Source organism: Meriones unguiculatus, chromosome 9, assembly GCF_030254825.1.
Source record: "Meriones unguiculatus strain TT.TT164.6M chromosome 9, Bangor_MerUng_6.1, whole genome shotgun sequence".
In the NCBI taxonomy this organism is placed as follows: Eukaryota; Metazoa; Chordata; class Mammalia; order Rodentia; family Muridae; genus Meriones; species Meriones unguiculatus.
This window is the reverse complement of record NC_083357.1, coordinates 41,245,795-41,259,612: the sequence shown is the minus strand read 5'-3', so window position 1 is coordinate 41,259,612 and position 13,818 is coordinate 41,245,795. Positions and strand designations below refer to the sequence as shown.

Here is a 13,818-nt window from a genome sequence, read left to right as displayed (position 1 = left end):
GTGCATCATCAGGTCAGACTCCATGGCTCCTGGGCCACAGTGTGCCCTCCAGTTCCAGAGAGACTGATGCACTCCCTCAGGCCATGAAGTGGCCAGTCTGCTTTGCATCTCTCTGTGGGTTCCCTCAGTGGTCAAGGAAGCATGGAAACTTGACAGGGCAGTTGGTCTTACACATTAATCTTGTGTGTCCTGTACCACTTGTAAACATCACTGTGCCCTGGCAACTACAATTGTACTTACTGATCCTGACATTTGCCTTTATATTCTGTTTCTGATAAAGGTATAGAAAGTCTGATTCCTCTCAGTAAACTTGTCACAGCCTCAGTCTTGCTGTGGTCCCTCCAGCCCAAGCCTGGTTTCATTCTTCACAGTCATATCAGGTGACCTTGGCCCAGTAAGTAAGTGGAGCTGTTTACACAGGCTGGTTGGTCTGACTCCATCTTAAGCTATCTAAGATCCTTCTAAAACTGTTTAAAACAAGCAAGCAACTTCTGTCACCTTTTTTTAATGATAGGCATTAAAAAAAGTTTAAAATTTTTAAAATTATATGGTTTTTGGATGCGTCTGTGTTGGCGGGGGGGGGGAGGATAAACATGTGAGTGCAGGCACTGGTGGGGGCCAGAGGTATCCGGTATCCCTGGACCTATAGTTACAGGCAGTCATGAACCACTTTACATGGGAACCAACCTTGGCCCTCTGCAAAAGGAGTGTGTGCCCTTAACCACTGAGCCATTTCTCAAGATCCATGATGGGCATTCTCACTGTCGGTGAACTGCCTCCACAGAAATCTAGAAATGTAGTGTGTTCTATTCTTATCAACTTCGGCAACAACAGGCGCTGCATGCATTCACACACTACGCGGCTGCTTCCGTGAAGCTTCACCCTTTCTCCCCTGTCTGTGGAAGTCAGCTCTAGACCTGGCAGGCAGAGGCTCACCACTTCCTTTGGTCCTGGGAGAAGAAAGCCTTTGGGCAGCAGCTAAATATGTCAAGTTAGCACCATACATCTCTGCATACAGCTGTCACAGTGGTGTTTGGGCTGCGGTTAAGTATATCACAGTTCTCCAAGGGAAAATAACCATACCAACTTAGAATCACATTTTGAGTTAATCTCAGAAGTTACCTGGTACCTTGTGGCTTTTATGACTGACTGGTCTGAGCCTTTGTCTTGTAATAATTTGAGGAAGATTAATACCTACCTCTCAAGAGTGGTGAGCATTGAAGAAAGTAAGACACTTTCAAACTCTGGTCTGAAATAAAAATGTCATTTTTTATTGCTTGTTGGTATGTATATAAAAAGCATGACTAAATTTGTGTAATTTCTTCCCTTAACTACATACTGAAAATCATATCAACCTCAAATTCCCTTCAGACTGTGGAGATCTCGGTGAAGCCTGGCACACTGCACACAGCTGAGCAGGGCGCTGGGAGTTTAATGTGAAGGAAGGGCTGTGCACAGTTGGGGCATTTTAGGATCCACCAGCCAGCCGTGCATGGGTGAGGAGATAGGTGTCTGCCATCGAGTACCATCAATTGCTTCCAGGGAACAGTTCAGCATGATGTGGAGGGAGGCAATAAAGATGAGAGCACAGTGAATAAGTTGTTAACATTTCTTTGTGTCATTCTGAAACCTGGTAGTTTGGGCCCAACAATTCCATTGGCCCATTTCCCCTGCATGCGTCTGTCTGAGTGCTTTAGCAGTGAGTCTGCCAGTGCCCATCCAGCTGCTTGGCACGTAAAGGCTGAGGTCACAGCTCTTGGCTCACCGAGACAACATAGGTGTGCTGCAGGAGAGCAGTGGTCAGAGACAGATGTGGCTGTGTTCCTCGCAGGTGGTGGCCTCGTCAGCCATAGACAGGTACAGCTTCCCGTCAGGACACACACAAATCTCATAGAATCCATGAGAGTTGCCAGAGGGACCCCATGTTCCCTGCTTCAACTGGAGCAAACCAACAGTTTCAGCATCAAGCACCACCTGTTTGGGAGACAGTGTGACATGAGACAGGAGGAAGGAGGAATGAGCTGCACCAAGAAAAAGTCACATTCCCAGCAGCATATTCCAGAAAAGGTAGTCTCCTCCCATTGAAAATGAGCTGGGTGCTGAGCTGGGTACCTGCCGGTACTTGCATCCTATCAGAAGGGCCTGTTTCTTTTACCTCTGAGTTCTGGTCTTTGTGCAGGCTAGGCTGACTATCCTTCTCCAGTGTGGAGAAGGGACATATTTTCCTTTACCTCCTAGCTGGGCAAACCGACCTATTGTTTTACAATTAGTTCAGTGAACCAGATTACTTTCGGTCTGTGTTGCTTCACTCTTTTTTTTTTTTAAGTGTTTTAAAGTTATATTACAAAACTGACAGACTTGTTATGCCAATTCACACTTGTGATGATTCATGCTAAGCTCATGCTAAGTTGTTCTCTCCCCTTTAGGATAACATAGAGTGCACAGAAATGGGTTCAACTTTACATTTACCTGTGGATCTCAGACTTCACCCTGACTTAATTTATGCTTGTTTTTTTTTAGGAGAGACAATTGAGTTCACCTGACTAGCTGTACTATTTTCATAAAGTCTTGCTATTATTTGAAACCCCTCTGTCTTCTTCTAAGTGCTGAATGCAGTAAACCAGAAGACTAAAGCCAGTGCAAGCCCCTTGGAAACCACCAGGTTTGGCTAAATAAGAACATTAGGGAAGAGCCCTTGATGAGACAGGGAAACCATTCTGCTAAGGACCTTGAGGACAGTTGCCTTGAGCAGCTTGCCCCTTCCTCTCAACACTGTTAAAAGGAAGTGGATGCTTTGTAGGTTTGTATAATGTCTTCATTGTCAGCCAGCTTAGGCTCCCTTTAATCCCCCTAGCTCTCACCCATGCATTCCTAGCTCCTAATGAGGTGTCAGAGCATTGCTAGCTGCAGGACAGACAGCTTGCTCTGTGTGGCCTCGCACAGCAACGGGGTGGAAGCAATACAGTGGGCTCGAGGCAGAGCCAGGGCATCTTTGAGTGCTTGCTTTTCCCTGTTAAGTCTGCTCTCTGCCCTATCCTGCCGTGCGGTTATTAGGTTAATTGTGTCCATTTGTTTCCTTCCCTCCACTGGCGGCCCACAGTGTTTTGCTGGTCACCATGTTGGGCAGGAGTCCACGCATCTATCCTCCCTTTGTTCAGCTTCTAGTCACGGGGAATCCCAACTGGAATTATAGTTCGCATTGTGTGCTACATGCAAAAATGCTGCGTGATTCACAGATGGAAATACGACCATTTAAAAGCTGAAGCTCCTTGCAGAGTGTGGGTGAGACTACAGAACCCTTGATCTCCATCTTTGACCTTGTCAACTCTGGATCTCCTATGTTCCTAAGCTTTATTTTGCAGAGGATGTTCATGTCTTCACTGTAGGTGACCGTTGGCTGGATTCTGTCCCCAGACCTGGAGTGGCTTCCCATGACCTTCTTTGGGGTATCATCATGCATTCTAACTGCATTTTCCTACTTGTGTTATATGAATGTCACTTCAAAATGTTATACTAGTGTCTCAAGACATGATTAAGCAAATATTTCCCCCATTTGTTTAATGAGGAGACAGGCACAGAGAGCCAGCAGACCTTCCAGAATTCACAAATATATTTGAAGCATAGGACTGATAACTCACAGGGACCAGGCTTCCTGACTTGCAATAGCCCTGGGCCCTGCTCTCCTTGCACTATGCTTTACAAGTAGTTTCTGCTAACTCTCCCCATGCAAGCCTGGGGCAGAGCTGGGGAGGGAGAATGTAATCATGCACCCCCATTGTGCTGGTGACAGCACTATGTGTGTGTGTGTGTGTGTGTGTGCACACAGACACACAGACACACACACACATGAAACAGGAGCATAGTACACATTTTTACACCCATACTCCAAAATGATATTTGATGGGGCTGTTTAAAAAGAATTTGTGAACCAATGCCTTATTTGAACACAGAAGCAAGTTCCCAATCTGCATGTTATGACTGCAATCAGCTTATGCTCTAACCTGTTGCTTTCTTGTAGACTGTACAGGCAGCCTGGAATACCTGGTTTCCCCACTGACTGAGCCTGAGCTTTCACCTTCTATTAATTAAAAAAGTTGTACAAGTCATGGTGTAGGATGTGGCTGTTATACTATCTTTCTGGACTTGAGTCCTAGAAAGGAAACTTACTGTAGCTGACCTTTGAAGAAAATTGTTTTTCCTTGTTCATTTTATTTCACACTAAATTCTGTGCAAGAAAGCGTAGGGCTCTGAGCAACAACAGAGGACAGCTGTTATTTACACACAACACCAGTAATAGCCAAGCTGGGAAACATGAAGTCACGAGGAAATGGAAAACTTGATGTTGTCTGCATGTCCCTGAAGTCTGCAGTGCTTTTCCACAACACAACTGAGAACATGTTCCTTGGTGATGCGGATGCCAGTGGAAGGAAGTGAGCCCTCGACAGGATGAATGTAACCTTCCGTGGCTTTTTCTGGTGCTTAAGTGTATTGGGCTCCTCCTCCACACTGTCTATGCTCTGCCTTGCATCGTGTCTTATTACCAACAGTGGGAGGCTAGCGTATTGATGTGCTGGTGGATGCAGCACTCGGGAGCCTCACCAGCGTGTACAACCAGAACCCCATCGTTAGCTCACCATTCCATCACTGCTCTGCAGGATGATGTCCATTTGAGAGAGGGCCTTCATTTTCCCAGCATGAGCTTTAACGTGAACCCCCCTTGGGGCATCCATGCTTAGACTCCGAGTTGGGGATTCTAACCTGAAATGAGGGGGGGAAATGTTAAAAGGTGTCCTTGACATGGGCACAGCAGACAAGAAGCTTCAGAGCCCAAGCTGCTCGGAAGACTGAAGTAGGAAGATGACTCTAGGGGAGTGGTTTTGGGCCAGTGAGGATCAACAGACTGAAGGGAGAAAGTGAGTCACCGTGTCAGGCCTTTAGCACATGGCTTAATGTAGAAGTGTAACTAACAAGGGATGCAGAGTCTTCAAGAAGCTTGAATATATCATGGATATATCCATGAATATCATGGATATTGACATTCCCTGCACTTGGAAATCCAGAAATAAGCATTCTAGTTTGCCTTTTATTGCTGTGATGAAACTGTGACCAAAGTGCTTTCTTGGGGAAGAAAGCGATCATCTCACCTTATACCTTACAGTCCATCACTGAGAGTTGCCAGGGCAGGAGCTAAAGCAGAGCCTGTGGAGAAATGCTATTCACTGGCTTGCTTTCCATTGCTTGCCCAGCCTGATTTCTTACATAATTCAGGGCCATCTGCCCAGGGGTGGCATGCTCACAGTGGGCTAGGTCTTCCCACATTAGTCATCAATCATGAAAATGTCCCACAGAAATGTCCACAGTCTATCAGAGCATCCCTTGTCCCAGGTGCCTCTACGTTCTGTCAAACTAACAATAACCAAGACAGTAACAAAGAAATGAGCATCTTACTAGTGACAGCAACAGAAACAAAACTGAGTCAGTAAGCCAACAGGTTTGTGTTTAAGTCTGAGAGGAATAGATTTAAAGTGGTAGCATTCACTTTAAAGTGAATCTCTAAAATGTCTATCTTATTTCAAGATGATTTTAATGAATTATTTTATAAGATATTAAATAAGTTTATGCCTTAAGAAGATATTCTTCATCCTCATTGATACTAATTGTTTAGCATTGATTTTATGAGCCTTTATGAAATTAATGAGCATTATTATAATTCAATTATCATCACTGTTGATTTTTGTTACAAATGTCTTTAGATGGCTAGAATGTTGAGATAGTACTGAAAGGTTAGTTTGGCCAAGAAACTAGGATTATCCATGTATAGTGAAGATGCTTTACCAAATATAACACAAATGGCCTCTAGCTCAATTCTGATAGAATCCATATGCCTGTCTGAAACTTCCTGATTTGTCTTTACTGTCTGCATTTCTGTAGTTTCTGAACATCTACCAGAATCGCCCACTACACCGTGTACAACATTTGAAGGTTTTACTAGCTTGTGGGAACATTTATTTTCCACATTTACTAACTGGTTCCAAAGATCTACATCCCAATAGTCAGTATACCACAGCAATAACCTCATGTGGTGGTACAAATTTTCTGTGTTACTTTTTTTCTCTCTGTAATAAAAAATTCTAAGAAGCAACTTAAAAGAAGAAGGATTTATTTGGCTCATGGTTTAAGGAGGTACAGTCCATCGTGATTGGGACAGCATGGCAGCAAGCACTAGGGGCTTGAGATAGTTTGCTCACATCTTGGTAGATCAGGAAGCAAAGGGCATTTGGGTTAGAAACTGGTTATAACCCACATGCCCCACTCTGTTCCCTACAACTAGGCCACACCTCCTGAGGTGTTATACCTCCCCCAAACAGTGCCATGAACTGGGGACCTACTGCCCAAATACATGAGCCTGTGAGGAACATTCTATATCCTTACTATAATAGACCTTTTATTTTAAAAATATTATTTGATGCTGGGCACAGTGACTCATGCCTGTATTCCCAGCACTCACAGAGGCAGGGGCAGGCGGATCTCTGTGAGTTTGAGGCCAGCCTGGTCTACAAAGCAAGTTCAGGACATCCAAGGCTACACACAGAGAAACCCTGTCTCAAAAAGCCAAATATGTGTTTATATATATATGTGTGTGTGTGTGTGTGTGTGTGTGTGTGTATGTGTATGTGTGTGTGTGTGTGTGTGTGTAAATTTGACCTTTGACATAAAAAGGTATTAGTAGAATTAACAGTGGCTACATGATACCCAGCAGCCTAGAATTACAGATAAATTCTTTAGGAGCAAACTTATGTACAAAACTATTCAGTCATCATGCACAGATACATCAAAGATTGAGGGCATTAGCCCAAGGGAAACAGTCACAAAAGAAGAAATGTAGTATGTTCCTGTGACATGAAGTACATAGAACAGTCAAGTCCACTAAAGTAGAAAGTAGTGTGTTAGATACCAGGGCTGAGGTGGGGAGGGAGATGAAGAACTATTTAAGAATGATGTAATTTCAGCATAAAGAGAAAAAAAAACTCTGGACATGGACTGTGTTCAAAACACTCTAGTTATATTTAATTCCAAAGAACTGCACACTAAATATGGCTAAGAGGGTAAATTATAAATGATGTGAATTTTACCATAGATAACAAAGCTTTCTAACATTTTTGCAAATATGAATTTATCTTATACTTGGTTTTATAACATTATTTTCTCAATGAAAACTACATACATGCACACACAGACACACAAATGTACACGCACACACATACAGTTGGAGTAAATTTACTTTCAAGAATGCTTATTTCAAATTTCAAAGTCTCTGTGGGGCACTGTACTCTTTCATGAGGCTTTGTTTTTGGGAGGCTGTGGTAGGGATGGATAGTGTAACAGAAGGAAGAGTTTGTTTGAAAGCCTGGGGTGGGAAGGGGTAGTAGGTGCGCAAGTGTGGGAGGCTCAAGTCAAGTGTGGGAGGAAAGGACTGCCAGGCACAGCCCTACCCATGTAGGGCCCTGAACATCCACCCATCACAACCATGACAGATACAGAGGCAACACAGCATTTAAAATAGTATCCATTGTGTAATGTCCCTCTGACAGGCATGTGATGAGCAGACCCTTGATGTCCTATGGAGCCTGAATAGATTCAGTAGGGACAAGAGAGGAAATGCCATGAAGCCACATAAAGTTTAGAACCAACAAGGCTTTGGGTTCTAATAACTAATGACCAGATAGTTATGTGTTGAAGGCCCTGAAAATAAAGGCAACTAGTGCAGTAAGAAGTGACATGGAGACATTGTAAGCATCTGTCTGCAGGCACACCTTGTTGTAAACTCTTTACCTAAGGTCCTGGAATGGGTCCGCTCTGACAAGGGGTGTCTCCACTGAGTGTTCAAAAATTGCTCCTTCTGGCCCTAAAAAAAAGAAGTAGAAGCCCAGAGATGTATCAGAACAAATGTACAAGAAGTGGCATCAGCCAAATTAAATAGCCTGTCCAGCCAGGAAGCTGAGCACCCCTAATACCAGAGGTTTTGAGAATTAACTTACTCATCCAGAGTGGAAAGTTACAGCACCGACTTCCTATGAAGGGCCGCAGTCACAAGGCAAGCTCCCGAAACCCACCGTAACATGGTGGTTACCTTCACACTAGAGAACAAGGGAGCCTTATCCTCGGCTGGCTAGCTATGCATGCACGTGCAGATATTTCATGGGTCCCAAGCACTTCACTTTGAGTAAGGGATGCTGAGCCTGTAGTCTGTGTTACTTTCTTTCTTTCTTTCTTTCTTTCTTTCTTTCTTTCTTTCTTTCTTTCTTTCTTTCTTTCTTTCATATGCCTGTGGATCCAATTTTCAGGAAAAATCGGCACTACAGTTTCTGTATGTTTTGAGGCCACCACAATAACTTATCAGTAGAGTGTGATGTTTTCCCCACGCTTTACAAACCAACAGGCTTATTTTAAAACTAGAGAATGATATTAATCATCAAAAGGAAAAAGGAAGTAACTCACACTAACGCTGCATCCTTTTATATGTATTTCAGTAATACTAAGTTTCGTGTGTGTGTGTGTGTGTGTGTGTGTGTGTGTGTAACAGCTGTGTCTTATGTCATTTGTTTCTATAGCCCCGCAGAACAGATTTAAAGAATTCTAAACATCTGAAATACCCCCCTTGTGTTTCTGGGACGAGCATATCTCCCTCAGTCCATTTGATCACAGGCAAGAATGTGCCTAGGGGGTAGAGATACATAGAAGAGGTGACACGCTGTTTGTCATATCCTACATTTAGCTATTGTTGGAGACCAGAGTTTGCATTTTTAAATCTGCATGCTGTAGACTTCATTACCTAAATAACAAGCAGTGCTGGCTGGAAAGCCATGCTGTGGTTAAAGCACAGCTACTTATCAAGCTTAGGGCAGCAGGACAGACTATGGCCTTGGCGGTTAGTGCAAACCTGTCATAAATCATCATTTCAAGTAAAACAGCGGGACAAAAGGGGCAGATAAACAAGAATGAATGTTCTGGGCAGAGGTTACCAGGGCAATGCTAATCCATTGTTCAGGTTATATTTAAAGTATTTCTTACCTCGAGTTTTATGGGCATATGCAGAGATTTAAGCAGCTGTGCTTAAATCTACGTACACCCACTGTGATTTGTCCTGGCCTTTTGTGTGGCCCAGGTTCTGCCAGCCCAAAGGTCAGTTCCTACCTGGGTGGGACTCGTGCCTACACTTCACCCATGACTAGGACCCATCCCAGGTTTAGGACCCACACTTGCCTGGACCTCACCTCTAACCAGACTCCACCCACGGTTTAGGCTACACCTCTTGCCTACACCACACCTCTTCCTAGGCCACACCCTGGTGCCAATTGCTGTCTTAGTTTCTTTTCTATTGTCTTGATAAACACAAAGACCAAAAGCAACAAGGTAGAAAAGGGTTTATTTTAGCTTCCAGTTCCAGGTCTACCACTGATACCCAACCAGGAACTGGTTAGAAATTCATTCTTACATCCTATACCAAACCTACTTGTTTGTGGCATAGATGGGAACTACCCTCCGGGGCACATGTGTGTCATTGCTAGTCACTAGCTGTTGGCACTATTTGGTGAGGGTATGGAACCTTTAGGAGGCTGGCCTAGCTGCAGAAGACACTGGTTGCTAGGGGAAGGCCTTGAGGCCCATTCCTCTTAGCATTTTTTGTCTTGAGCTCTTGCTGTTTCCTGAACCTCTGAGATGTGCAAAGCCGGGCTGGACCATCAGCTCCCTCAGCCACAGAGTAAGCAGGTTCAGTCTCCATGCTTTCTCTCCCACAAGAGACTGTGTATCCTGAACTGTGAGCCAAAACAAGCCTTCCCCCCCCAAGTTGCTTCTGGCAGATGCTTTGTCACAGAGACAAGAAAAGGAACACTACTAAGCCAGAAATTCTAGGGACAAATGTAACAGACACAGACACAACAAGCCCCAGAGGTGGCCCTGACGCAGCAGGTAACTTACACTGCAGCTGCTCCTCAGTTTCCTCATCTGTTTCGCTTACCATGCTATAACCTGAAAGGAGTCCTGGGCTAGGGAACGGTTCATTCTCTGTAATGGATGGCTGGGTTTGAGGAAATCCAAGTTTCTGTTTATACTCTTTTCTCTACTGTTTAAAATTAAACGCCCTGCAGTGCAGTGATACTTTCCAGGAGCTAGGCTGACTCTGCACTTGGTCCACCAGCAAGAGTAGATTGGTGATACCAACATGCTCTGACCCATGAGGAGAGAAGCCTACTGACAACTTACTGGCAACTAGTACAGAAATGGCATCCAGGTCAAAAAAACCAATGTTTTCAATACAGACAGCCCTGAACTTATAACGGTGCTACGTTCAAATAACCATGTCATAAAATGATAATATTCTCAAGTGGAAGATACATTGAATCTGCCTGAAATATCAGCCAGGCCATCTCAGCAGCACAGCGCCCTGCAGAGTGGGGCGGCTCAGTCAAATGCGATCCAGGGGCTGACTGGCGGGTACAGCATTGCTCACTGTTGCTGTCTAGCCACGAGGACGGGACCACATAGTGTTAGTCCAGGAAAATATCCACATTTAAAATTTTCAACTAGTTTCTACTAACCATGTGCCATGTCTCCATTATCACAAGGCAGACAAGCTGAGCCATCACAGGTTAGAGACCCAATGTACGTATGTACACTGGGCCAATGGATTCTATGCCAGATACTTAGCTACTTGCTCTTTTACTTATTCAGCTGTGTGTGTGTGTGTGTGTGTGTGTGTGTGTGTAGGCCTCACCCAGTAGCTCAGGTCTCAAATACATGATCTTCTGCCTCTGCCTCCTGATTGTTGGGACTACAGGCACATGCCCCCTCTGCCACCTGCTTTAATTTATCGTTGGCTTTCCATAGTCATCTAGAAAGAAAGGAAGCCAGCACCCTGCTTCCTTGGCGGAGGCTGCAACATTAGGCCATCACTTTACAGTGTGCTCGGGAGCGATGCATATATGCATAGAACTGTGTGCTGGGGGTTGAGACTACTTCTCCGAAACTGTGTGCGAGAATAATGTTACTGTTGATTTTCCGATTAGTGCAGGATAATTCTGCAAGCAGCTTAGTCACACCTGTCTGCCTGGACTTGTGGTCTTCCAGAAGCATAGCAAGCGAGTTTGCAACAGGTTCTGAAAATGCTCTTCATAGAACTCTTTACACTGAAGGTGAGCCCAGTAAGGGCTCAATTTAACTTTCAACTCAACCAGAGAAAAAGCAGGTTTTTTTTAGACACATGGTGTATTTATCCAAGTACCCGTCATCTTGGGGATAAAACATATATGTGAACTGTACAGAGACAAGCATAAGCCATCAGCTACAGCGACTAGAAAAGAGATAGAGGAGAAAGAAGAAGGTGGGCAAAGCTCTCTGAAGAAGGCCTCGTCCTTCAGACACAAACAGAATGTCAAAGGCAAGGCCAGGAAGAAGCGTTATCACAGCCAGCTGCTTTTCCTTAGCGGAGAGCAGAGCCCTGAGCGCTTAGTTGCAGCTAGCCACCTCCACACACCTGTCACCCGCAGCCTGCCGGTGCCGACCACGATGCCCTGCTCCTCAGCGGTGAACAGTGGCTTGGCAGCTTCAGAACTGACCTGAAAGCGCTGGCTCTGGACTTCTACCATCTGGGCACCTGAAAGAGCAATCCGTATGGTGGATTAAAAGTGCTGACTCTAAGCAGCACCGAGTCTCTGTTTCCACAACTGTTGTGTCTCCCGCTACCAAACAATGGACTATGACCTGACCGGTTTCATATGTGCACCAGGACCCTCATCCCTGATACCACAACAATAATAATACAGACATTTGAAAACAAAATGGTTTTGGTGACAGAGGTGGTTAGGAATTAAAGCTCACAATTTGCTTATTTTTCTTTTTCTTAAGAAAACCTGGAAAGCCAGGTGCATTGGTACACACCTGTAATCCCAGCACTCGGGGAGGCAGAGGCAGGTGGATCTCTGTGAATTTGACACCAGCCGGGTCTATAAAGTAAGTTCAGGACAGCCAAGGCTACACAGAGAAACCCTGTCATGAAGGAAGAAAGAAAGAAAGAAAGAAAGAAAGAAAGAGAGAGAGAGAGAGAGAGAGAGAGAGAAAGAAAGAAAAGAAAGAAAGAAAGAAAGAAAGAAAGAAAGAAAGAAAGAAAGAAAGAAGGAAAGAAAAAGAAAGAAAGCACCTAGTTTCACTATTTGACAACTGTGGTGGTTTGACTAGGTGTGATCCCTATGGACTCATGTGTTTGAGTGCTTGCCGCATAGGGAGTGACATTACTGGGAGGTGTGGCCTTGTTGGAGGAAGTGTGTCACTGTGGAGGTGTGCTTTAAGGTCCTCAGTTACATCATTGTATTTGTTGTGTTTTTGTTTTGTTTTTTCTAAAAGAATGCAACATGGCACCAGCAGGTTCCTCTGAAAGAACACACCTTCTTTGTAACTGCATTCTGGGACAAAGCAGAGAGAGTGGGAGCATTCTTCTCTTTATTTGTGAGAGTGAAAATGATCTCATTTTGATTTTCCTCCCCACATACCCTCTTCAGCTGATCTTTCTGACCATTGCACTTGCTACTTTTGCCTTCCTTCCAAACTTGGACATTTTGTGCAAGTGTTAACAATCTTTGAGTGACAGTACATAACTGTTTTCTTGATCCATCTGTGGCACTTTGTTGAATGTGAACATTTCGGTTTTGGGCTTCTCAGAACAGCACTGAGTTTATCCCCCATTCATAGTGTGTGTTTCTGGAGCCCTTCCTGAGTTAGACCTCAATGGGAACTGATGAGGGTGCTGGCCAGCCTCTTGGCAAGTTCTTGCTTCTTCGTGGAAGAGTAAGACATCTCTACAGACCCACTTTGGCATCCCACTCTGCCCCAACGCTGGTACATTCATCATCCTCTTCCTTTATCTTAATCTCCAGAAATCCTCCTTCTGTGATGCAATGCTTAGCCTCTTCTTCATATTTGGTGCACTTCCTCCTACAAATGCCTCAGAAGTTTTGCCTCAAAATTTGTTCTGTGGGATTGGTGTCTCTGGGATTTGGTGCTCAGAAGAGGGAGTTCCACGTTCTAGCAGGAACCATCAGTGCCAGTGTGTTTTCCCATGGGCCAGTCTTAGAAGGCCCATTTATTATTTGTTTTGCTGCATCAGAATTCCTGACAGAAGCAACTGGAGGAAGGGTTTATTCTGGCCTCTGGTTCTAGGAGCTTGTGGCAGAAAAGGTATGGGGCAGGAGCAAGAGGCATTGGTCACACTGCATCAACAGGCAGGAAGTAGGGAGTAAACAGGAACTGGGCTTGGCTGTAAAACCCCAAGTCTCATCCACAGTGGCCCACTTTTTTCAATGAGCCTTCATTTCCTAATGGTTTCACAGTCTTCCAAAACTGGGTCACCAACATATGGGGGATATGTTTTTGTTCAGACCACAACAGTGTGGTCTGTGGTCCCAGAATCAAGGTCTTGCTTCCTGCTGTCATGACTTTCCATGGCTTCCACCACTCCCTGTCACCATAAACCTGGCAAGATTTCCCCTGCCTTTTCCCAGGCTGCTGTCTGTCCCTCACTCCATAAGAGACTGCCTTGCAATTTGATACCCCAGATGCCCCAATAAACTATCTTTCCACCCACAGAGTGGTCTAGTTTGGTGGTTTCACTCATTACAGTTAGCAACTGAGGAAAAACAAAAACACTTTCAGTGAGAAACTTTTTGTTTAAATCTGCACAACCCCTGACAGTTTCTTGGAGGTGGGAATTACATGTGCAGCAAAAGACGGAGTGCCACCATTGCAGGATACAGGTAGGAGGAG

The 13,818-nt window shown here is 44.6% G+C and overlaps 2 protein-coding genes across 2 annotated transcripts in view; one reads left to right on the top strand and one right to left on the bottom strand.

Moving 5' to 3' along the window:
- The window catches only part of Sacs (sacsin molecular chaperone), a 107,221-nt gene that overhangs the window by 86,597 nt on the left and 6,806 nt on the right, over positions 1–13,818 (top strand). The window lies entirely within an intron of this gene.
- Sgcg (sarcoglycan gamma) overlaps positions 1,206–13,818 on the bottom strand; it is a 34,088-nt gene continuing 21,475 nt past the window's right edge. Inside the window, exons 5-8 of the mRNA XM_060391079.1 lie at positions 11,537–11,656; positions 7,834–7,906; positions 4,635–4,758; positions 1,206–1,974 (exon numbers count right to left, since the gene is read on the bottom strand). Coding sequence (XP_060247062.1) covers positions 1,801–1,974; positions 4,635–4,758; positions 7,834–7,906; positions 11,537–11,656 — 491 coding nt within the window. The 3' untranslated portion in view covers positions 1,206–1,800. The remainder of the gene's footprint in view (positions 1,975–4,634; positions 4,759–7,833; positions 7,907–11,536; positions 11,657–13,818) is intronic.